Source organism: Peromyscus leucopus, chromosome 7 (genome assembly GCF_004664715.2).
Source record: "Peromyscus leucopus breed LL Stock chromosome 7, UCI_PerLeu_2.1, whole genome shotgun sequence".
In the NCBI taxonomy this organism is placed as follows: Eukaryota; Metazoa; Chordata; class Mammalia; order Rodentia; family Cricetidae; genus Peromyscus; species Peromyscus leucopus.
In genome coordinates this window covers 64540217-64565983 of record NC_051069.1, presented here as the reverse complement: position 1 = coordinate 64565983, position 25767 = coordinate 64540217, and the positions used below count along the sequence as shown (strand labels likewise).

General features: G+C 37.5%; 1 protein-coding gene across 11 annotated transcripts in view; it reads right to left on the bottom strand.

Annotated features, from left to right (window-relative positions):
* Positions 1 to 25767, bottom strand: part of Gria4 (glutamate ionotropic receptor AMPA type subunit 4) — a 397921-nt gene that overhangs the window by 274444 nt on the left and 97710 nt on the right. For 2 of the 11 annotated variants that reach the window (XM_037207791.1, XM_037207790.1), the window contains exon 2: positions 24067 to 24185. The exons of the other annotated variants lie outside the window; for them this stretch is intronic. In XM_037207791.1, the coding sequence (XP_037063686.1) occupies positions 24067 to 24094 (28 nt within the window). In that variant the 5' untranslated portion in view covers positions 24095 to 24185. The remainder of the gene's footprint in view (positions 1 to 24066; positions 24186 to 25767) is intronic. 11 annotated transcript variants of the gene reach the window in all.

Below are 25767 nucleotides of genomic sequence, written 5' to 3'. Positions count from 1 at the left end.
AATGTTTTCAGCAACATGCTTACAACAAATGCCATGAACAGAATGAGCAGGGGAATCAGCATAGTAAGTTCCAGAATCTTTTGTTTTGACCATCATTTCTCTGAAAATCACCAATGTAGCATGTAGCAAACACACAATTGTAATTTGTTGGCAGTAGTCAGATGATCAGACAACACAGGCTTTAAGACATGATCTAGAATTTTTCATAGAACATAACAACTATTAATCAGAATATTTTTAAATGATCAATGTACTATAACCAGTTGTGTATGAGAGCACTGTCAAATCAGATCTTGACAGTGAATTTAAAGGTTTAGGTTCAATTTGAAAGTTTTGATGTATATTCCATAATTTTCACAAACATGAATCTCATGGAATATTTTGCCAACCTAAAATTTATGAAGTTTTTCTTAAGTCCTTTCCAAAAAATAGTGTCTTCTGTGAGGTTACTGTGATGAACACAATTTAGCACAGCCCTCCTCATAAAGGGAATCAGAATAAGTCTGATGTGCTCACACATTCTCATTCCCTTCTTGCAGCTCTGCTCCCCGCTGGTCCTCACAGTCTTAAAAGTTTTAAATTTTTTGTTACTTCAATGGTGTGGTGCACATAGGCTCATGTGTTTGAATGCTTGGCCCATAGGGAGTGGCACTGTTAGGAGGTGTGGCCATGTTGGAGAAGCTGTGGCCTTGGAGGAGGTGTGGCCCTGTTGGAGGAGGTGTGTCACTGGGGTGGGCTTTGAAGTCTCATATGCTCAAGCTAAGCCCACTGTGCCAAACAGTTTCCTCCTGCTGCCTATGGACCAAGATGTAAAACACTCAGCTCCTTCTCCAGCACCATGTCTGCCTGCACTCTGCCATGCTTCCTATAATGATGATAATGGACTAAACCTCTGAAACTCTTAGCCAGCCTCAATTAAATGTTTTCCTTTATAAGACTTGCTGTAATCATGGTGACTCTTCACAGCAATAAAAACCCTAACTAAGGCAAATGGTTTCTAGCAACTTTACATTTCTATTCTCTTCTGCTTTTGCATGTTTAAAATATTTTGTGCTCTCAATAAGCATATATTAATAATCCCTGAATTATTTTCCCTGAGTTATTTAATGGCAACTCCAAAGTAAAAGCTTCTTGTTCTTCCTTTCCTGATTATGCAGGAAAGAATAATTGACAGGTAAAATTGGAATCTATAAGGCAAGACTGTGTTTGTCCTTTGAGTTTGAACTGATGAATAGTCAATTAAATGTATTTGGACCATTTTTCTGTATTATCTTATAATACAAACTACTTAGTATATAAATTTTTTTTGAGGTCTAAAGATCAAAATAATTTTTATAACCCCCACCCCATGAAATATAATATCTCATCATGTACTTACACTGAGTTAGCATTTACCTTGATAAAGCTATTTAAATTAAATGTGATTTTTTTTCTGGAGCTTTATATGAAAATTTCTGCTTTCATGTTGCCTTACATTGTGTATACATACTGTTTGAAATTTCATGAGTAATGAGGAATGGCCTGAGGCTAAATGCACTTTAAAATTTGGCTTAACTCATAGTTAATTCACTCAAAAACTTTTCCAAATCAAAATAAGACATATCAAATAGTAACCAATGTATTTCTGCACAGTGAAGGAATAATGTTCAGGGTGAGCATTGAAGTTGTCTTCACACTCTTAGTTATATTTTTTGGCACTGCAATATGTGCTGTGGCATGTTTTCTGTGCTGTAAATGGGTTACTCTGATTGATTGATAAATAAAATGCTGATTGGCCCGTAGCCAGGCAGTAATATAGGATAAGCGAGTAGAGAGGAGAACTCTGGGAAGTGGAAGGCTGAGGCAGGGAGATGCTGCCAGCCACTGTGATGAGAAGCAACATGTTAAGATACTGGTAAGCCATGAGCCACATGACAACTTATAGATTAATAGAAATGGTTTTGATTTAAGATATAAGAACAGCTAACAAAAAGCCTGAGCCATTAGGCCACACAGTTTATAAATAATATAAGTCTCTGTGTGTTTGATTGGTCTGAATGGCTGTGGGACTGGTGGGTAAGAGAGATTTGTCCTGACTGTGGGCCAGGCAGGACCAAGAAAACATCAGCTACAAATATGGGTACAATACATTTCATTCTACCTTTCCTATGTTTCTGCTGATGTCAAACAATACGCACATGTGCACAAGTCTACACATGTGTAGGTATGTGTGTAGACTCTAGGTTGATGTTGAATGTCTTTCTTAATTGCTCTCCACTTTATATATTGAAGAAGTCTTATTGAGCAGGGAGCTCACCGTTTTAGCTAGCCTGACTAGCCAACTTGCTTCAGGCATTCTCTGTGTTTACTTTCACAGCACTTGGATTACTGGTGATGGCCACGCTAATCTGTTTTTTTTTTTTTTTTTTTTTTTTTTTTTTTTTTGTGTGTGTGTGTGTGTGTGTGTGTGTGTATGCTGGGGATAAAATTTTGATTCACACACTTGTGCAATGAGCACTTTTATAGGCCAGGCCATTTCCTCAGTCCCCAAATCCTACATCTTTGACATAAGCCAGAGTGAAACTTAGATCCTCATGGTGAAAGCCATGATGAGGTGATTGAATGATTCATGTGATGAAGAAAGAATGCACAGGGCACAGGTACCAGTTGTCATCACATTCTTTCTTACAGTTTTTGATACTTCACTGTGGGTACAAAAAATTTCATTCAACCTTCTCCCATGTATGGGATTCAAGTTTGTTCCCATTATTTTGCCATTTGAAAGCAATGCTGCAATAAATAGTGGTGTGAGTATGTACTGTTGGAAGGAAATCTTCTCGATTTATCCCTAGTGGAGGCATTTCTGGATCATCATGGAAGTGTATGTACAGTTTATGTTAGAGATTTCTTTGCATAAGGCTTGATAAGGGTAATTTCTCAATAGAAGTATATGGGAATCTTTGTTTTCCAATAGCCATACTCATTAATGATTGTTTACTGGAGAGATGAAAATGCCTTTGACTTAATTTGTATATCCCTAATAAATTAAAACTTTAAGAAGGTGAATACATTTAAAACTTATATTAACTATCATTTATCTATCTATCATTGATCAACCAGTCAATCATCTATCATCATCTTTCTATTTATGTGTCATCTATTTATCATATGCATATCATTGTCATCATCATTACCAATCTACCTAGCTATATATCTTTCTACCCATAACCAATCTACTATCAGTCTATTTGTCTGTCTGCATAGCTATCAATCATCCATCCATGCATTATTTATTTATCTTATGATGTCTTGTCTGCTCAGGTCCTTTCCTTAATTTTCTATTGTTTTTTTTCTTTTTCCTTTACTTTTGAGTTTCTTATAAATTTGGGATGGTGATCTTTTGTGCTTTACATTAAAAGTACGTTCTCCTAATTTATCAGTTATCTATGATTTGTTTAAGCTGTTGTTTTATCTTTTAAATTTGTATGTAAATTTGGTTAACCTTCCTCCAAATGGTTTGACAAAAGCCTGCTGATGTTTTTATTAAATTAAGTTCATAAGTTAATGAGAAAACCCAGTCTTCATAACATTTGAACAGTCTAATGGGGAAACAAGGATGTCTTTCCACTTGTTCAAATCTGTTTGGCACCTTTCAGCACTGATTCATTTCCATTAGAAGGATTTTGCACATTTTGTCTCAATCCAAATTACTTAATCTTTGCTGCAGTTAATAAACAGATTTTCCTGCTTCACTTACACCACTTGAAACTGCTTAGGAAAATGCCAGTGATCATGTGTCTGCCTCCAATCTTTATTTGGTTCAGACTGATGTTTTGAAAAACAAACTTGTTCATTCTTCTTTCAAAATTATTTGAATTCATTTTTTTTTAAGATTAGATGGAGCTATTAATTGGAACTACACAGATACCCATTTTCTGGTCCAGACAGCCACTGCTCCACCAATCTCCCTTTTTATGTGAAGCTGTGGCGCTCCTATGCGGCTCACCGTTATACTGCTACCCAGTAAATCCTTGGTCACTCACCTGCACTCAGATCTAAAGTCGGAAACCTTAAAATTATATTTCCCAAGTGTTAATTAATTTAAGACCTTCTTTACACATTCCCATAGGATCTACACTTCTTTGAAATCCCTACTACTGGAGTTAAACAGTATGTTATAAAGTTATTACACAGTAAATTCATGGGGAAAAGAATTGTAAAGGATTTGCTATAGAGTTTTATACCTTACAGATCCTGTTTGAATGAGGATCAGGAGTCAGTTTTTAAAAGTAACTAGTATTAATTTGTTCTGGTTTAGGATGTATTATGGTTATTGCTAGGGGAATAATGAATTTGATATAAAACACATTTGAATAACAATAAAATAATCATTGTATCTTCAAGATCTGTTGATATTTAGGTAGACATTTTCAGAATTGACTATAAACTAGTATTTGTTTTAGTTTTTTAATACAGCAAATCACTCTTTGAACATATCACAGCTAAAATGTTAGATGACAAATCCACCTTAATTTGCCTGATTTTCCTTTAGCCTATTAATTTTTATCATTTAGTACAAACACCTACTCAATAATAACTTTCATGTGGGAAATTAAGCTCGATACAGAACCTTTTATATTGCATCTCACTGAATTGATTGATTGAGGTGTGTGTGTGTGTGTGTGTGTGTGTGTGTGTGTGTGTGTGTGTGTCTGTGGGCGCGTGCGCGCGCATGCACGCACTAGTGAAGACCAGAAGACAATTTGCTAGAGTTGGTTCTCTCTTCCCAACATGTGGAGTTTGGGAATCTAATCTCTCTGGCCCCAAATCTGATCTAGTTTTTTTTATTAAATGTGTTTCAGAAAGCAAACTTGCTTTTTAAAACATTTAAAATTTTTTCAAATGAACTAAAACAATTTAGAAATTTTCAAAGAAAACTAAATGAAACTTTCACCTCTGTTTTAGAATGTCTTTTCTCTTTCAAATTACTTGTACTATTTACTTATTGGTTTCTGGAGCCTTAAGATAATTTTATTAGAAGTTTACTTAAAATTCATAACATGTCCTCGAAATCTGGTACACCGCTTTAGCGGTTGCTTTATACTTTAAAGTCTATCATTTTCACGGCAGTGTGAATTCCACTGCACTGCTATTTCCAGTTTGTACCATTCTCGACTGTTGGAGACTCCAATCTCCATGGTTTACCTTCAGGTACTAAGCTTCCTATCCACACATCTTATGAGGAACGTTTTTGTAAGTTTCTGAATCCATTTTCTGGAATAAGTCAAAACGAACAGCTTTATTAGTTTGTGGGGGGGTGATAGCGGTTTTGTGTTTTTAAAATCAGATGATTGTTTTCCAAAACAATGGCAACAGGTCAAGATCCATCCATTTACTCACATGTTTCTGTTTGACACTGTATATTAATATCAATAGTCTGACTTTCCTTATTTTCCTCACTTTCCTATGATTAAGTGGGAAAAAAAATCCCCTGTGGATTCAACTTAGAACTTGTTATTGTTTCAGCTGGTTGATATTGGACAAATAATCTCTCTACTATATCCCTTTGTTTATCTTTAATGATGATAACAGTACAAATATAATAGAACCAAATATACAAAAGCAGCCATACCACTGGTGTTAATCATTATTCTTGTGACAATTTTATATGTAAATAAATTTACATATTATAAATATATAAAATTAATAAATATATATAAATTTGATATCTAGTAATATATAATTGATATTATTTTTATGGGAATTTATTCTATTCTTTTTCCCAGCTAATTGCAATTATTATAAATATTTCCTATTCTTTAGTTTCCCTACTATGTTGATTATTTTTAATATTTTTATTTGGTGTTCCAATTTTATATAAAACATATATTTTATATTCACTCAGTTATACTTATCAATTTACTCTTTTTTTCCCTAAATTCCTCTACTGTCATCTCTATAAGTTGTATATATAATTCTATTTTTATTTGTTTTATTTTAATTAATTAGACCTCACCAAAACTTATCATTGAAGATGTAAGATAAAATTAGACAAAATATGCTGGGCAGTGGTGGCACACATCTTTAATCCCAGCACTCGGGAGGCAGAGCCAGGTGGATCTCTGTGAGTTCGAGGCCAGCCTGGGCTACCAAGTGAGTTCCAGGAAAAGGCGCAAAGCTACACAGAGAAATCCTGTCTTGAAAGACCAAAAAAAAAAAAAAAAAAAAAAAAATTAGACAAAATATTTATACAAGTATGCAGGGGACTGCATAAATATATTTATTTTGTGTTAAATCAATCTACCTGTGATGGTTACGTTTAATTATTAATTTGACCGTATCTAGAGGCACCTTGGAAGAGTTTCAGTGAGGGATTCTATGCATTGAATTGGCCTGCTGTAGGCATGCCAGTGAGAGATTTCTTAGTTGAGTTAACAGAAGTGGGGAAGCACAATGAGAATATAGATGGCACCATTTCATAGACTGGGACCTACATTATATCCTGTGTTTTGTAGGAAGTGGGTGAAGCATAAGTCAGTGCATGTGCATTCATTACTCTCTACTTTTGATTGTGGTTATAATTCCTGTTTTGATTTCACCACAGTGATAGACTGCAAGTTGGAAACACAGTCAAAAAACGCTTCATACCTTAAATTTGCTTTCTGTCGCTACAACAAAATGTTTCATCACAACAACAAAATGAAACCAGGGCACTACATATTGAAGGACATTAAATGTTGCAGTGTTGGTTCTAAATGGTTTTTTTTTTTTTTTTGAGACAGCATATCTTTGTGTAGTTTTTGTGCCTGTCCTGGATCTCGCTTTGTAGACCAGGCTGGCCTCGAACTCACAGAGATCCGCCTGACTCTGCCTCCCAAGAGCCGGGATTAAAGGCATGAATTTCATTTTGTGTCTCCATAGTGTGTTACACAACTAACACTTTTCAGGGGGAATGGGCTAAGTAAAGCTCAGTCTGCATCACTGGTTTCCTGACATTATTTAAATTACATTTGAGGAGGTTAAAATTACGTTTGCTTCACACTTGCTGAAAGTAACAAGTACCTGAAATAAAATCTTGTTTCATAATCACATGAACACACATACATGCCCATAATACATGGAAACACATGCAGATAAATAACATTATTCTATAGTGGAACTGAATTCTTGACCAACATGTGATATATATCACCCTGATATAAAATATTGAAACACTTTGAAGCAATGCAGTTGCATATTATAAAACTCTGTGATTGTTTTTAGCATTCTGGATCTCATGAAAGAGGATTCTAAAGGTACCAACTCCTGATGCATAAATGCACTTCCTATTGCGGTCAAGGATTTACTCATTCAACAAAGACATATGAACATTAATATGTGCCAAGCACACTGATAAGCACAAAAGATAGAGTCTGGGTATAAGCAAAGTTAAATAATCCACTGTAACTTATATGATAAACCCTGTGATCAGAGTCATATAGTATGAATGGTGCCTAATGCAGTCCTCTGATATCAGTAAAACACTGTGTCTGAATAGCATTCAAACTCAAGCCATACCAAACTGTGAGACAAATTTATGGAGCCCAGTGAAAAACAAAGATCAAGGCTATAGTCTAGAATAGCATAACTCCCAGGTAACTCAGAACTCAAATGGATGAACAACAAGAAACTAGCCTTTATGTATGCCACACTAAAGAATTTGTGTTCAATCAAAAATTTGGCTTCAATCAAAAATTAAATAGTTACAAATATACTTGAGTTCTTTGTAAAACTGTAAGTAAATGTTTCGGAAGAAACAAAGCTTGAGGCAGAAAAGCAGTGAGAAGTAAGTACATTAGTTTGCATAATAGTTGATGGTGCTCAGAGTATGATTATATTGGTAGCGTGGAAAAGAAAAGTTGCCTTCGCATATTGAAGGCTTATATTTTAAGGACAAGACAGGAGAAAAGCCCAGTAAAGCTCAGTCCAGCTTCTGGTCTGAACATCTGGGTAAATGTCAGCCATCAGCAGTATATAGACACCTGCTGACAAATAAAGAGAAAGTAAGACAGAGATTCTATTCAGGACTAGACAGATTCATTGAAATTTTGCCAGCATCTGTCTAACTAATAGTCACATGGGATTTGAGTACTTCTGTTGGCAGTGAGGCTTAAATATGGAGGAAAGTAATTGGACCACATGGGACTGTAAACTAATAGGAATGATCTACTCTGGTTTAGCAAGATGTGCCTGGCATCAGCTTTCAATTGCCAAAGCAATTGTCACACTAATTAAAGTAGAAGAGGATGATATGATAGAATTTGGAAATATGTTCTAAGATTCAAGTGTCACACCAGAAACGAGCTGACTCCTGTCTCTTTTCTGCAATTATGTAATAAATGCATCATATAAAGTAAACAGTTACCAAAAATGTTTCTGTTACTGTGAACTTTGACAGAGATGGTGGCATCTCCCATTAGTAGATGCACTTGACATGTATTGGCAATACTGTGCAATGAAACATCACATTTCTGGGCATTGTTAGAAAGAATATGATTAATATAGAGTTTTTAATTCATTAGTTTATTTTATAAATATTTATTGCATATTTTACTAGTTTCTATGCAATGTTCTAAGCACTAGAATTAAAATAGTGCATGAAATAAACACCATCCCTGTCATCCTGAAGATATCTGCAAATAAGCAAGCTAGATAGTGATAAATATTATCACTATCTATTTAAGTATTAGAAATTGGAAAATGAAGAGGATTTCAGCAATTAAGAAGAGTGGGAGGTGTGAGATATGATAGAGAGAGAGTATCAGTAAGAACAGTAGTTTAGGAAAGTCGCTTTGATAAAGGGATATTTGAGCCAAGTAAATGCTGAGGGAGAGGGACAGGAAACCAAATTTAGGCAGAGTTACCAATAGTGCAGGGTTTCATCAAGACATAACAAGGTAAACACTTAAAAGAAAAAATTGTCACTGTCATTATACAACCTACACCTTACACAGGAAGCAAAAAAGAGAAAAAGAAGGCACTAATGTGAAGAAAAATTACAGTATTTCTTCTCACATAGCAGATTAAAAGAAAAACAAAATACTTAGGAACTGAAGCAAAAGTGTTACCCATGTATCAATCATCTCTAATGACACAGCAAATGGACAGTCACTGAGTTTTTACTTCTGCTTGGTTTTTAGTAAGGCCATATGCTATCAACATGCTCTAGAGATCACAGCTGGTTTCCTGAGTAATCCAACCAACTAATTGAAAGGCCGTCTTCGAAACTGAAGAGCAAGTGTGGTGTAGACAAAAACATTCCTGGGAAAGGATGTATGTGGCTTAATGGTAACCCTCCAATATGTATTGCTGAATGAAGAGAACAAAAGTCCCCAGAATACAAATGGTATCCATGAAAGAAAACAAAGCATTGTCATTGCAGCACTAATAAACAACTGCAGAAACAGGAAGGAATGAACAAAACCTGGTTATACACCCAAGTCCTGTGATACATTTGAAAGAAGTTGAGGATAGCAGCACAGGTGACCAGAACAACATAGCAAGTGCAGGAAATTGGTGGTTCTTTTGTGCAAAGATTTGCAACTAACTTTACAGCTAAATGCCTGCCTTCCAAACATCAGATTGTCTATGAATAGCAGTTGCAGCTGCAAGCTAAAGAATCATTATAGCATGTGTGGCAAGGAAGCTTTGTTGATAAATAGGGTTTTCGGTTGCACCTGCACGTGGATCATAATTAGTGTCTAGTATCATCATCAAATATGAGACAACAATATGCTATGTGCATAGTGCTGTCCTCATTTCCACAGCAAATATGATAACTCCATCATCTTTGCTTTAGCGATAGATTACACAAAGGAAGTTTTCCTTGGTTTCTGCAGTATACTTGAGGCCACAATGACTTCCATGTTATTTTAATTAAAGTCTCCCCCTGTGTCTTATTGTAAATCAGGACCATGTAACTAGGGAAACAGACCTAAATCTGAGTGTCAATGAATGTCTGGGAGAAGTAAAATGACCTCTAACTTCTCCTTGGTTCACTTGCAGCTGCAGAACTACACTTTCAACCCAAGACTTCCTTATGCACACAGACTTAGGAGCCAAGAGATGTCACAGTCTTTCATTAAATTTTTACAAAAATGTCTCTCCCTTTGACAACTATTCTGATCCTAAAACTACAATTTTGCAGACTTACTACATTAATTATATGCCACATTAATACATTCTCATTAGTTATTTAACATTAACATAATTAAATTATGTTTTATGCCTCTAGAAGTCATTAAGAACTTCATTTGTTTGCATATAATATCAATACTAATGACAAATGAAAAATAGCTGTTAGGTGCAAAATCAGTGGCATAGTAAGCAGAGACCTTACACAATGAATTATTTTTCTTATTTCCAACAAAACAGGCTGGTCTGTGTGAAAAGCAGAGAAAATTCCGGGTTTAAAATAACATCCGTTCTTTCCCCAACTGCACCAAATCTTTTCCCATTTTATCAGTTTCTATCACTGCTCTTGCCTCAGGGGAAACCAGTGAAATCTACATTAATTGTTGAATGGATGAATGAATGAACAAGCAGAGGTGCTATAACAATTCTTAATTCAGATCGTCTTGTTACAGGTGTCTAAGCTGGGAATCACTACAGACAGGCTTCTGCAACTTCAGACATTCTCTCTTCTAAAATATGCTCTTCCTAGTCATCTTTCACTGCCTTGTCTTTTAGCCTCTCTCTTACATCTCAGCTTAGCCAATGGTTGTTCTTGACTAATTTATCTCTAGAATTTCTTCAATGACTTCCCTTGTAGTAAATTTTTGAGTCTAAATCTGTAGATAATGGTGATATGTGTGTGTTTAAGTACTTTTATGGAGACAAAGAGGGAAAATCTACAGTCATTCATAACTCTTTAAAGGATGCTGCATCCCAACACAAAGGACCTGTAATCAAGGTCATTTTCATATTATCCCTCTATGAACTTTTTAGTGACCCTTTGCAGTGCTTTTTTTTGCCCTAGAAAATAATAAAGTGTCAAGTATGCTATAAAATGTGAAAAATACCTATTTCAGAACATGAAATATGTTAGTTGAAATATTCTTTTATTAAATTTATTGGATATACACTTTTTAACATAATAGAATAAATTTTGAAATCTTTTTTAGGTGCAAATATTTTGATTAACTAAATTTTAATAAGAAATGGTATGTAGTAAGCTATATGGCATTCATAATTTATATGTGCTCATATTATACACATGCTTACTGTTATTAAACTTCAAGGGTCTTAAAGAGATTAAATTTACTTGGATGTACACAGACTACATTGATGGAACACACATGTAGGATTCAACTGCTGTATACACCAGAACTTTATTTTATTTCTACGTTTAAGGGAAATGGTTAACTCTACTTGATAATCATTTATTCAGCTCTGTTGTTAGGCTCCTTGTGAGTATAAGACTTGATATACAATAAAAGTCTACCATGTTTTTATAGTGACACTCCAGTGGTGGATAAAACAAACAGTGTAGGGGCAAAATCACAAGTCAAGGTCATGTGATCAAAGTGCCCTTGGGGTATATGAGAAGATTCAGAAAGGAGTAACATTTAAACTCTAAGTATGAGAAGCAAAAACCTATGGAGTTGGGGAAGAAGTACACAGGAAGGGACCAATCAACCAGGTAGTAGAGGCAGTCAACATAAAATTTCTGACAATGGCAGGCAGGTTGGTTCCTTTGAGAAATAACACAATTTCTTCAGAGTAGGTAAAATGCCACGTCTTGTCTTCTATGGCATTTCAGAGTATCCTCTTGTAACTACAGTACAGTTGGGATTTATCAAGGGTTTAAACAAGGGATACAAACTAGATGCAAGACTGCATATCTATGTGACATTGAAGTTTTTAGGTGTCACTTGTCAGATGGAATTAGTTCAAATATTCAAGTCTCTGGAATTTGGCTCCTGGATTCCTCACTTTAAAGGATGTCATCCAGCCAAGAAATCAGTAGAGCAAAAAAGCAAGAGAAAACAAAAAAACAAAATTCCCCTTTTCTGCCAAAGACATAGCTATTCAGTAATGAACCCAGTTATAGTTATAAAGAATAAAATATATCATGACAGCAACAGTGCTCTCTATGCCATGAGAGATCAGTTCCTTAAAAGTTAGGAAAGAAGCAGTTAAATAATATTGTTTTTAAAAAAAGACAGTAACATTTTTATTTTTCCAAATCAGAAATACTGTGAGTAGCAAGAAGGCAATACTCCCTCCACTCCAGCCTCACATATGCTTATGCTCAAATAAAGCTTGGCTGAAGAGAGCACATTCAGTAAAGATGATCAGGGGCAAGCTTGGCTTTGGGACAATGACTGGTAGACTCCACTACATCATGTTGCAAAGAGGTTGTAAAATTGTCAGAAATAAAACTCTATAATCAGGCCTGTCAAAAAAGTAATGCACAAAATTAAAAACAAACCAAAAACAAAAACAAACAACCTCTCAAATATCTGAGAACCAAACAGTATTCTGTAAGGCTAGTGTGCATAGAGAGAATATATGGGTATTATTTCCTAAAGTTTTCAATTCAGCTTAAATATAATGCTTTGGCTTTTAGAAGATGAACATTTTTCTTTGGGATGACAAAAAGCTGCAATTTAAGGTAAGATCTGATTCAATTCTGTTTAGCTATCTAAGCTCAGACAACTCTCTTTGTAAACCTTAATCTCCAGATGCCACATCCATTTATAAACTGTGACAGAACAATCATGGATAGCACTTTTTACTGTTGTTAATAAAAACAATAATGTAACATCATCAAAAATTTTCTATGCAACATGTTAGCCATTCGTTGTATCCATTCCCTAAGTTATTGAAATGGGATTGTGTGCTGAAAGAATTAGACTATAAATTTTATTTCACTTTAATTAAATTAGAAAAACTGATACTCAGTGTAGACCATAGAAATCTTTATGTAAATGTGTTAGGAAGCATACTAGAAACACTTTGGAAAACAGTCTGTGCCAGGAATAATTTAAGTACCTGAATATGCCTTTTAAAGTATAAATTTTATGAAATCAATTCTTAGATTCCAAGTTAAAAAATCATTCAGTTAATACATGTAATAAAATGAACATTATTTAAAAATATTTAGTGCAAAGAAGAGATTTTAAAATCTTTCATTAATACTGCTTATTGGATGTGTTATACTTAATATTAAACATTATATTATGTTTTCTTAACATATGATTAGACTACATCATTGTAACTTTACAGTTTCTGTCTCTCTCTCTCTCTCTCTCTCTCTCTCTCTCTCTCTCTCTCTCTCTGTGTGTGTTGTGTGTGTGTGTGTGTGTGTGTGTGTGTGTGTGTGTGATGCATACACATGTCTTTGTGTTAATGTGCTGTTGTGCATGCCCAAAGTCAGAGGAAGGTATTGGGTATCCTGCTCTGGGGCTCTATCTTATTCTCTTGAACACATTCTCTTACTTAGCTTAGAGCTAGGGTGGCAGCCAGCAAGCCCCACAATTCTTGTGTCTGTCTTCTATAGCACTGATGTTAGAAGTGAGCCCACTGGCTTTTTGTAGGTGTGAGTGATTGGCACTCAGGTTTTCATGCTTCGGAGGCAATCACTCTTACGCACTGAGCCATTTCTCCAGGCTCCACTATCGTTTTTGTTGAGTCTAGTTAAAAGTTAATAACATGACTTTTCTTGTTTGTATATACAGAATACATACCCACACTGGAAAACTTCCCTCATCCGGAAGACATAGCCAACTATTTATACTTCAAGGCTTCTTTTGAAAAATTCTTGATATTGAAGAAAACTAACACAATCCATTATTATTCTATAAAGGAATGCTAAGAATGATTCTCCCCACACACTGTCATAAAATGTCAATGTTAATAATCTCCAAATGATAAAAGAGACAAGTCAACCTTCTCATTTAAAGATGAAAACCAAGTTCAAAAAATGTGCATTCACATAGCAAAAGAGCAGTAATAAAATTGACTGGCAAATTAACTCACATAATTTAAATATTTATTCTTGATGTTGATTGTGGTTCTTTAATAACTGTGCCTTTATTAAAACTGAACATTATCTAATATGTGACTTCATTTTAATCCCTAGAAAAGGTCACAAAGATTATTCTCCATCCAACCTTGACAGAGAAATAAGTGTCCATTGCTAGTGTGTGGAGTGTGTGTGTGAAAATTACCAAGGTTCTGTGAAAAAGCCACACTATTTTTTTATTTTGCGCATTTGAACAAGAAATATTGAGAAGGTTGTGGAATAAGCTTAATCTTCATATCTAAACTGTTTCAAATACTTATCTCAGAACTATGACTTTTATGCATTCATTCCCAGTCACTCTCAGTCCATCACATGACAGCTTTCAAGAGAATCCCTATCAGACTACATTATTTCATTTTTAGACATAGTGATTGGTTGCCACTTAAAACATTAAGTATCCTAGTAATGTCAGAAGGTACACTGATAAGGACAGCAATAGACATGCTAAAGTAGAAAAGAAAAAGCACATGAGAACTCAACCCTACACACACACACACACACACACACACACACACACACACACACTGCAATAAAAGAAAAATAAACAAACAAGCAAACAAAAACTACAGGCAACTAAGAAGTGCTAAGAGTGGGGAAAAGTAGTCTTCCTTAGGGAAGAACAGACAAATTGGTCGTTTAATACCAAGTAGTCAGCCTTGAAAACATACATGCAAATAATAATATACAGACTGAGCAGGTTATATTTAGGAATATGTACATAGTCAATATTCAATAACAATGAATATTCAATAACAATGTACATATTCAATAACAATGAAAAAATGACACCAAGAATTTGAAAAAGATTTGGAGGGTGGATAACATAGGGTGAACTGATGGTAATTATAATCTCAAAAAGAAAAATTTGAAGAAAATTAAGTCACATGCAGCAAATGTTACTGCATATAAAACTCAGATCATATGAATATTAAGCTTGTCCAAAAGCCATTAAGTTCTTCAAATAAATAATAATAATAAATGAGTTGTAGGAAGATAAGGCCTACAAGGCTGAGAGATGAGCCAACCTGGAGTCTGCCTGAGGCCTAGCAATAGGCACTGTCAGAGGTCCTGACTATGCCTAACCAATAAGGGGTGACCACACAATGTCATTGGATCGGGACAAAGCGTGGGTGCTAGGAGGAGGGTATATAAGGTTCTCCCCATTGCTAAATAAATGAGTCTGCTGTTTACCTTTTACCTAACTCCCAGTGCCTGTGCTGCTGATGTTGTACTTTCTCAATCCTTCCCCCAGGGAGCTGTTAGGACCCAGCAACATCTGGTGCCCAAACAGGTTCTGGTCATCTCCCTACCCTTACTTGGGGGTGTTAGACAGAGCCCCCAAGATGATGTGCTTCAGTGAGAATGCCCTCACTGTTGTGTGGTTTTGGTCCTTTCAGCAGGTAAGCATTGGGACCCCTTTTTCTTTCCTTCTTCTGTGTTGTCTGTCATGTTTGCCTGCTTGTCCAGTTAGGAAGGCACATTTTTTTCTGTTTCAGTTCACCTGGTACCTCCACATAAGAGCTGACCCCCCAGCAGGCAGAGCCAAGGCTCAGCTCCCAAATGCCATCTCTCATCCAGAGACACCATGTGAGCATACGGCTTAAGAAACCACAGAAGTCCCCCACTTAGCATAAAACATAAATGGTCCAACACAGTTTTCCACCCCTGTTGACTGCAATCCTTTCTCTGACTGTTGCTCACCAGCTGCCTCCCTCTATAAAATGGGTAACCTCTCCATCACCTCCACCTCTTCTATGTCTAATCACTCTATGGCACCTGATGAGGAGAAGGCACACAGTTCAGGCCCTGTGAAACCTGCTGAGGAAATCATGGCTACAGTTAAGATCATATGTACTGCTTCCCTGTCAGCCCCACTCCCACAGTGGGAGGCTACGCCTCTGCCAGGTACCCCAGGAGTGAAGTGCCTCAATGTCCACCTGCCCTTGAAGGTAGAAATCCCCTCTCATTGTGGTATGCCTTCCAGCCACTGCAGTCCCCCCAAACCCTATCTCAGGCCTCAAAGGCTGGTGGAATCCGGCTTCCCAATCAACCTGGAACAAAATGCCACTAACCAGCCCTGGATTTCCACCTCCATAGCTGAACTCTCCCTTTTCCAGAAAGTGGTTAATGAGTCTGGCCTGGGTTCACCTTACTTCAAACAGGTCCTCACTCAGTGGACAATGCAATTACAGACTTACTTTGATTGGTATAATCTGTTCAAAGCTGTGCTGGAGCCGGCTGCCTTTCTTAGCTGGAAATCAGCTCACAATGCTCAAGCAGAAGCACAACTATGAACGAATCTCTTAATTAACATTCCAGTGACCCCTGACATGCCCACTGGACTAGGTAACTTTGTCCATCCCATCCATCAGGCACAGATTGGCCATCAAGCCTACTACGAACAGGTTTCTGACCTGCCCTTCAAAGATCTTAAGACATGTACCCTGCAGGATCCTTCAGTTTACTTTTGCAATCTTATAACAGCCAGGGGAACACTTACTGATTTTCTTGAATGTGTCAACGAGGCAGTGGAGAGTAGACCCAGGCCCCTCTAGGAGAATGCTAATCAAACAATTAGTTTAGGAATGGCTTAATGCACCCACCCACAGTGAGGTTACATTGGTCTGTAATGAGGGCAATCACAAGTGTGTCCTGGCCACAAGAGATCTTGACTCCAATAATGGTCCCATTGCTGCCCTTACTACTTCCCCAGATACCCTCCTTGTGGACATTGCGTGCCATTGACACACCCAAGTGCCCCCAAGTAGACAGATCTTGCTAGGGATGTGGCAAACCAGGCCATTTGTAGTGTGACTGCCCCCGGGCAAAGCCTAGGACCCAATGCCCCTGATACAATAAGGGATTTCATTGGGCAAAGGATTGCAGATAACATCCTGCCAAAGGATCAACCCTTTTAAACTCCAGGCAGTGTGCTCTTCAGCCCTGCCAGTAAGAGAAGGCTCTGGTAATCCAAAAATCTATTGGACACTGCCCATTTTTCTACACCCTCCAATTCTGGCCATCTATCTTGATGGACAAGCTGTTAAAGGCTTGGTGGACATGGGTGCAGACATCACCAGATTAACAGAAATGGAGATGCTCCACTTCCCCCATTGGAAATTTAGATCTTGTCCTCCCAGCAGTGGAGTAGGAAGCCAACAAGGTTCAAAAATTATAACCCATCCAGTCCTTTGGAAAGATCTTGATGGCAACAAGGGAGCCATTCACCATATTGTTCCTACAATATCAAGAAACCTTTGGGGCAGAGACATCTTAGAGGATATGTGTGATATTCTAACTACTGACAATAGAGCATTCTTTGATGAGCTTCAGATCCATGAAAACACAGGGTTGGCAAATTGCGATCCTATGCATGAGTCTTACACCCAATTCTAAGGGCTACTGTCCTTCAGAAATCCACCATGTTTGAGGCCTCTAGCCCCATTCTATTGACATGGCTCTCAAATCAAGACACCTGGGTGGAACAGTGGTCTATAATTGAACCCAAGCTGTCAATCCTAAAGGAATTAATTTCAGAACAGTTAAAGATGGGGTACATAGAACCAACCACAACTAAACATAATACCTCCATACTTGTTATTCCCAAGAGATCGAGATGATACCACCTCCTGCAGGATCTTCATGCAGTTAATGATTAAATGGAAAAAATGAGGTCCACACCACCAGGTCTCCCCTACCCTATTGTTGTTCTGTCATCTTATTATTTTAGTTTTAGATATTATGGATTGCTTTTTCAAATTCCTCTGGTGCCACAAGGAATGAAGAATAGCCCCACAGTCTGCTAGTTATATGTTTCTCAGGCCTTGGTAAATATTCACAAGGATATTCTCTTAATCCATTACATGGATGATCAACTTCTGGCACATCCGGATGCAGTCTATCTGCAAAGGACTGCTGAAAGAATGTTAAAAGATCTCATGTCATTACATCTGATGGTGGCATCAGATAAGATTCAAATGGTACCTCCCCACCCCCCTTTCCTTTTTAGGCTTTTCCATTGTTAAACAGGTCCACCTACTTTCCTTTAGATTGAAAATGAAGGAATTGTACTCACTCTCAGAATTACAACCATTATGTGGCATGGTTAATTGGCTTAAAAACCCTTTCTGCCCATCCCTGACCAAGAGATGAGACATCTCTTTTCATTGTTGGAGGGCTCCACTAAGGTTAGGCTTACACAAGAAGCTAAAGATTTGTTACAAAATGTTTTGGCCATTCTAGCCAACTCCAGTCTGCAATGCCACAATCCCCAAAGGCCCTTATTGGCAATGGTCCTCTGGACACCCAGGGGATTTTGGGGAGTATTATAGCAATCTGGGCCCCTTCTATGGATACACCAAGCACATGCTGACCTGCACAAGGTCATCTCTAAGTTTAAGCAGTCCTTCCTACTTGGTCTTAAGGCATGAATGCTGGCACGAACATATGGATAAGAGCCAGATAAGCTTGTCTTCCCCTTTTCTCTAAAGAGCACCCAGTCCCTCTGAGAGGATTCTATCTCATTCCAGGAAATGGTTGCAGGATTCACAGGAATTATTGACAATCATTTGCCAAAACCAAGATCTTGGCAGAGTTCCCACTTCCAATACAAATATAGCCCTCCTCCTCTCCCACCCCTCATACCACCCTGGCCTTTTCAGATTCCAATAAAACAGATATGGTGTTCTTATCCAGTGTCCTGGCTTCAAAGATGTTATATATGTTATCCCTAACCCTGGTTCCATTCAGTTGGGCTCCTGGCCCTCCTGAAGGTTCTAGCGGATTGCCAGACCAAACCAATTAATTTTTTTTTTTTGACAGCCAGTAGACTGTATAGGCAGTTTGTGTGCTGGCCTTTTCTCAAGTCAAAAAGACTCACTGACTCCCATTGCCAGCACTATGCTGCTCATGTAAAATGCCTTAAATAAGACGACTGAGCCTACCACATACTAGATCCCACTCCAAATTATCAGGAATATTGGTCCAAGGAAATGAGGTTACAGATATCATCATATTAACAGCTAGTATCGACCTCCTAAAACAAGCCAGGGCTCTTCACCAGCAATTTCACCTGTCTCCACAGAACCTGCATAGGCTTCCCCTCAAGCTGCCATTTTTCCAGTGCAAACATTTGTCTCTGTGGTGTGCCAACTGAGCTCCTCTTGCCCCTTTGGGGCCATTTCAATGTGAAAGGGTCAACCCCCCTGACTTAATGGATATTACCATTATATTCCTTTTGGTAATCTTAGATATGTTCATGTGATACTGGATATATGCTCCTCCTTTGTGTATGGCCTTGCCCTTTCTAGGGAGAATGCTGTTAATTTTATTAAGGCCCTTAAATTGGCCATGAGGTTGCCTTGAGCTATGAAGACTGACAATGCCCTGCCTATGCCTCTCAACAGTTTAATGACTTCCGGAGATCCTGGAAGACCTCTCATAAGACTGGCAACCCCTATAATCCTCAGGGATGAGCCATCATGTAAAGAACCAACAGAACTCTTAAAGAACTGTTGGCCAAGACCATCTTGCCAGTCAAAAGAGATCCCCATTTGGCCCTAACTGAAGTCCTTTCCATATAAATTTTCTCATCTTTGATGAGGAGGAACTCAGTCCCACATATAAGGTTTTCCTTCTCCAAGGCACACCTCTACCCCTAGTAAGATAGAAAGACCCTATCTTCCTCCAGTGGCAGCCATTAGCTCTCCTGCTGACCCATTGGAGAGGGTATGCTTATGTTTTCCTTCAGAGTGCAACTATGCCAATATGGGTCCCATCAGTGACCAGCTTGTCCATCCATGGACCAGCTCACCAAAGAAGAATTGGCCTTGGACGAGCAATGTACATACTCAACACCATTGCCCCTTTTATTCCCTTAAAAGCAGAAGATCTATGGGTTCTGGTTCCCTTCCTCCCATTCTGCTGCCAGTGGCAATTAACTCCCCTGCTTTCCCTATGTTTACCACCAACTCTTCCCTTGGCCTGCCCTTTATGGACCTGGTGCTGACTACCAAAACACTGGAGGGTGCCTGCTCTGTGGAGAAAGCCCTTTGCTTTACCTTCCCTTTTTTTTTCTTTCTCTTGTACAATGCCTAAGAAATAGAATTAGTAAGAGATATGTCCCTACTGGCCTGTGATCCACACTTCCAGGCAATTTGCCTCATCCCCTTAATTATTCCATTCTACTCTGGGCATAAATACCCTGTCTCAATATCACCAGGGGCCTGACAATGTAATTGGAGACAGATTTTTTTTTTTAACTAAGGTCTAGGACAACTTTAAAAGGCTGTTTGATCCCTCCTGTATGCTCACATATGCTTTGATTATCGGTGTGACTCTGTTAATCCTAATTCTTATTTATATGCCTCCTGCAGCACGTCCGACAGCATCGGGCAGTCCAACAGCATCAGGCAGTGACTAAAGCAACCCTTCTGGTTTTAATGCCTCTTAGACATCCTGTTCATAGCCTTCCACAGGAGGTTATGCATCCCTGGTTCTCTGAAATTCAAAAGGCTACTGCCTAATCCTCTCCCCCTGGGTGGCTCTCTAGGAATGGATATTCTTCAAGGGCTGGTAGTCAACGATGAGTAAGAGTTTGTTAGACAAGCCAACCTAAGAAGGCACAGTCCAGTTGCTGAGCCCTCATGAGGCAGGGTCAATAAGGCCTGAGCAAAGAGCTCTGGATTCCACTGAGTGCTCATGTAATAAATAAAAATGGGTGGATATGTAGGAAGTTATTATTGTGGATATTGCTCTATATAAATAAAACACTGATGGCCAGTGACCAGGCAGGAAGTAGGTGGACAAGGAGAGAGGAGAATTCTGGGAAGCGGAAGGCGGAGGGGGGAGACACTGCAGCCACCGCCAGGACAAGCAGCATGTAAAGACTGGTAAGCCACCAGCCACGTGGCATGGTATAGATTTATAAAAATGGGTTAATTTAAGATAAAAGAACAGTTAGCAAAAAGCCTGCCACGGCCATACAGTTTATAAGTGATATAAGTGTCTGAGTGATTATTTTATAAGTGGATTGTGGGACTGCGGGACTTGGGGAACCTGGAGAGAAGCCCTCCAGCAACAAGTTATGTATGGCCAAGAGATGAGCCAACCTGGAGTCTGCCTGAGAGCCTAGCGGCAGGCACTGTGAGAGGTCCTGATCATGCTTAGCCAATAATGGGTGGCCATGCAATGTCACTGGATCGGGATGTAGCTTGGGTGCTGGGAGGAGGGTATATAAGGCTCTCCCCATTGTTGAATAAATGAGTCTGCTCTTTGCCTTTTACCTGACTCCAGTGTCTGTGCTGTTGAAGCCACGTCTTCTCCCATTCTCCCCAGAGGGAGCTGAAAGGACCCAGCAATAATGAGTAACTTCTTTAAACCTGAGAATATGACTTGAGTAATTGAGTAAGAGAAATAACGAAGAGGGGAAGGCAAGTGTGAACTTGCTTAAAGTAGGAGAAGGGGGACTGTCTTGGAAACTGAGGCAATTCCAATTGTACAGAAAAGTCACAAATCCTAGATAGTAGAGACATTACATTACTTTTCTCACTCTAACATTAAAACACGTTAATAGAAAGAGCACTGGAGAAAAATGCAGTGCAAAGGTTTTCAGGTACTGCTAGGACCAGGAGAAGGATATGCTAAATAAAGGAGGTTGACAAGTTACAAGAGTAATCACCCATTGATGATGACAGATACTTGATGTCTTTTCAGTAGAGACAGGCTATGTTTTTAAATAAGAACAACTTTTGATTCCTTGTATCTACTGGTCATTACCTTACAGACTATTCTGAAAGAACTGGTTGCAAATGGGGCTGGACTTGAAACCACAAAGCCATGGATTGATTGAACTGAAGGGTCTTGATCATGAGGCTTGCTGAGCTTATGGAAAAAATGATAAAGATGGAACTGTAACAGTCATTAGTATTAGGTGGTGAATGCTTGTCATCCCAGCAACAAGGAATTGGAGGTAGGAAGATCAGTGGTTTGAGCTAACTACATAGTCAGTAGCTCAAAGCTAGTCAGGTATCTTGAGACTGTGTCTCAGAAACATGAGAAAAAAAAAAGGTAACTTAAATGTCCCATTTTTGGAAAACTTTGTTCCTAGAAGACATGAATATGATTTTGTATGAGATTTTCTCCTGTAAATGGCAATGATATCTAGCTAATACTGTTGGTAATCTCCTTCAGAAAAGAATCACGATGGTGAAGATTTTAAAAGAATGTTAAACAGATAGAGAAAGACATTTCAAATTTAATGTGTCCAAGATTCACTTGAATTCATAATCATGAGCTTTTGTAATAAAATTGAGACTTAAAGTTTGGGGTTAAAAAAAAAAAGGATCAGAAAGCATGTATACATCTCCTCACAATTTACTTGAAGGATTTTTGCTTTTCGATGGTGTAAAAGGACTTATCTTCTATACCCATAGACTCACTCCAATAGGGAGTGGCACAATTAGGAGGTATGGCCTTTTTGGAGTAGGTGTGGCCTTGTTGGAGTAGGTGTGACCTTGTTGGAGGAAGTGTGTCACTATGGGTGGGCTTTGAGGTTTCAAGTACTGTCACTCTCGCTTTGTGCTGCCTATCAATTCAGACGTAGAGTTCTCAGCTACCTCTATAGCATGGTATCTGCCTGTATGCCACCAAGACGATGGACTAAACTTCTGAGCCTGTAAGCATGCCCAAACTAAATACCTTCCTATATAAGAGGTGCTATAGTCATGGTGCCTCTTTACAGCAATAGGAGCCTTGTCTCCTAAACTCAATAGGAGCTGATCTTCTAATGAAGTTTTTGTTTTCCCCCAATTACAATGTCATGAGATTCTACTTCTTTGCAACCCTTCAACCAGAGTTAGATATAATCATTGATTTATTTAACACCAAAATCACAAAATACACCTGTCTAACTGGTCATCTTTTATTAAATGTAATCTAACATATTTGTTCTATCTTCAACATGTAACATACTCTTTTACTTATTGGCTTGGCTTTTTATGTTCTTTTGTCCATAATATTATCCCTTCAAGTTATTTTTATTCCTTGTCTTTTATTGTTTGTTCAAGATCTGCATCACAAGCAGTTTTCTTATTTCATGGTAGTTTATGTGACATTTTAACTGTGTTTTTACAATCTTTATTGTTCCTTATAGTGTAGATTTCAATATTAGTTACATGATTTTAAGAGTGATTATGATCTATCTACATTGATTTTCAGACTTTTGCCTATTTTCTTTTACTTATTACCTCCACCAGGATAATTTTCTTCTTGGAACTGTATATTTTCCTGCTTGAGTACATTTCACAGTGCTTCTCTCTTCTCATAGAGCACACTCCACCATGTTTTTTGCTCCCACCTTGAAATGATTTTGATCAAATAAACCACTCATTTTCACATGTGCCTCTTTACTCACAGGATCAAAAGTTTAAGCAACAAAATTATGTCTTATTTATTTCTGCACATCCTACACTTATGAGAGTTATTGTGTTTTCATATGAAAGTATTGATATGTAACCAGTTTGACTCTTAAAATGGAAATTCCACAAAATTTAATGTAATATTTTTATGTAACTTAATCTGTCAATGATTTAAAGTCAAGAGCAAAATGTCTTTCAGACTCAAACTTACTTAATATTTGTGCTTCATTTTGAAAATTGAATCTATAACTAAACATCTCACTTTGATGTCATATCTGTTCATCTCTAAAGGCAGGTTACAGCTAGAAGTTCACAGTGGCCTCCAGATGTGCTTGGGTAGCACAGTCCCTTTTTGATTTCTGTCATCCTCTTTTCCTGGAGAACCCAGGTATCAGGTAATCAATCTGAGATGAGATATTCCATCACATCACAAACATTGTGTCCAGACATACCAGGAATATTACTCCTTTTCTGAAACACTAGGAATCTCACCCACTTTCAGACTCACCAGGAACCTCACCTTTTTCAGATACATGATGAGTCCTACTCTTTTCTAGACATACTGTGAGGCCCAGCCCCTTGTAGACACTTGGTGATTCCTACCTTTTTCCAGACACAACTGGAATCCCATTCTTCTACACGATGACTGGTTTTATTTCCTGTTTTATCCATAAGAGAAATAAATACAAATGGTTCTTCAAAATTTCAAGGCTTTGGATGGCCTATGAGAAACAACACCGGTAACAAATGCTAAGGAGTCTTTATAATACGAGTTTGTTGAAGAGGATATTAAATAAATAAACAAGAAGGCCAGTCAATGTACCATTTTCTGATGATATGGAGTATCAATTTAAGCAATATTAATTCTAAAAGGGTGAATACTGTTTTCCAAGTGATCTTATTTAGCTCAGATAGCTTATTTCATCCCAATCCTTCTTTTTTTGTTTTATTTTTCCACTGAAATAAGATTGAGGACCACTCACATTTTTCTTGTTACACTGTTTTCAGAGACAAATACTATGAACCTAATTTCTACTCAGAAAATGAAACCACTTACAGGAATTTATCTTTTATTGTAACTGGTCTTAATAAAATCTTCATACAAACATTTCCCAGTCAAAAATCAATCTCAGATAGCTATTTTTTGAGCACACTAGCTAAAGTAAGACCACTTACTGTCTTCCTTTTCTTTTTTTAGAATTTATTATTCTGTCCAGAAAAGGAGTGGGAATAGCTCATATTCCAGTGAGTAACAAGTGAAATGACAATTTTATATACAAACATTTTCATAAAGATCTTTCACAATTGATTCATAAATAAAAACCTGTAGAAGTTTCCAAACAGTAGGATAGATATTATTTTATTTGGAAATAATATATATTGGAATTTTAAATCTTAGATATTTAAGCTTGGTACCAACTTTAAACAAATTCCTCTGTCATTAGCACATTTTCAATCAAAACATATACGTCAGAAGTGCCAGAAATACATTTTTTGTCTGCGTTAGATTAACTTTGAATATAAGCATAGGAAAATACTATATGATATCCATCATTACCTTATTTCAAGATGCCCTTAAAATAATTTGAGAATCATAAGGTGCTACACAAATATAATATGGAATTGCTACAAATGCCATCAAAATAAATATCTGAAAAATTAACATGCATTTTTATTGAACATCAGTAAACTATACATCTTTTTAAAAAGTATTATAGTTATAACTTAAGTGTTTGACCTTAATTGAAAAATTTCATTCTTTGGAGTCTTAAGATGAGGATAATCTAGACCTATCACTATTAAAAACAAGCTATAGATTTCAAAGGCATAGATTCATAATTAATGCTAGAGAATAGAGTAATAATGATTGGAAAGTAGATTTTGTTTCCTCTGTGAGGATAATGTATTTGACCATTAAGAATAATGGATAGCTGATGGCTTAATTATATGTAAAAATTAAGGGTTCTGTCATTTCTCACTCTAGGACTTTGTCACTTTAAGCCTGGGGAGTTTACTCAGAAACCTATGTCTCTGGTTCAGATCATTAATTATTGTGAAAGCTACTGTAATTTTCCTAGAGACTAATATTGGATTTTGAGGCTGTGCTTTTTGTTGTTGTTGTTGTTTTTTGTTTTTTCGAGACAGGGTTTCTCTGTGTAGCTTTGCGCCTTTCCTGGGACTCACTTGGTAGCCCAGGCTGGCCTCGAACTCACAGAGATCCGCCTGGCTCTGCCTCCCGAGTGCTGGGATTAAAGGCGTGTGCCACCACCGCCCGGCTATGGCTGTGCTTCAATTGTAGTGTTT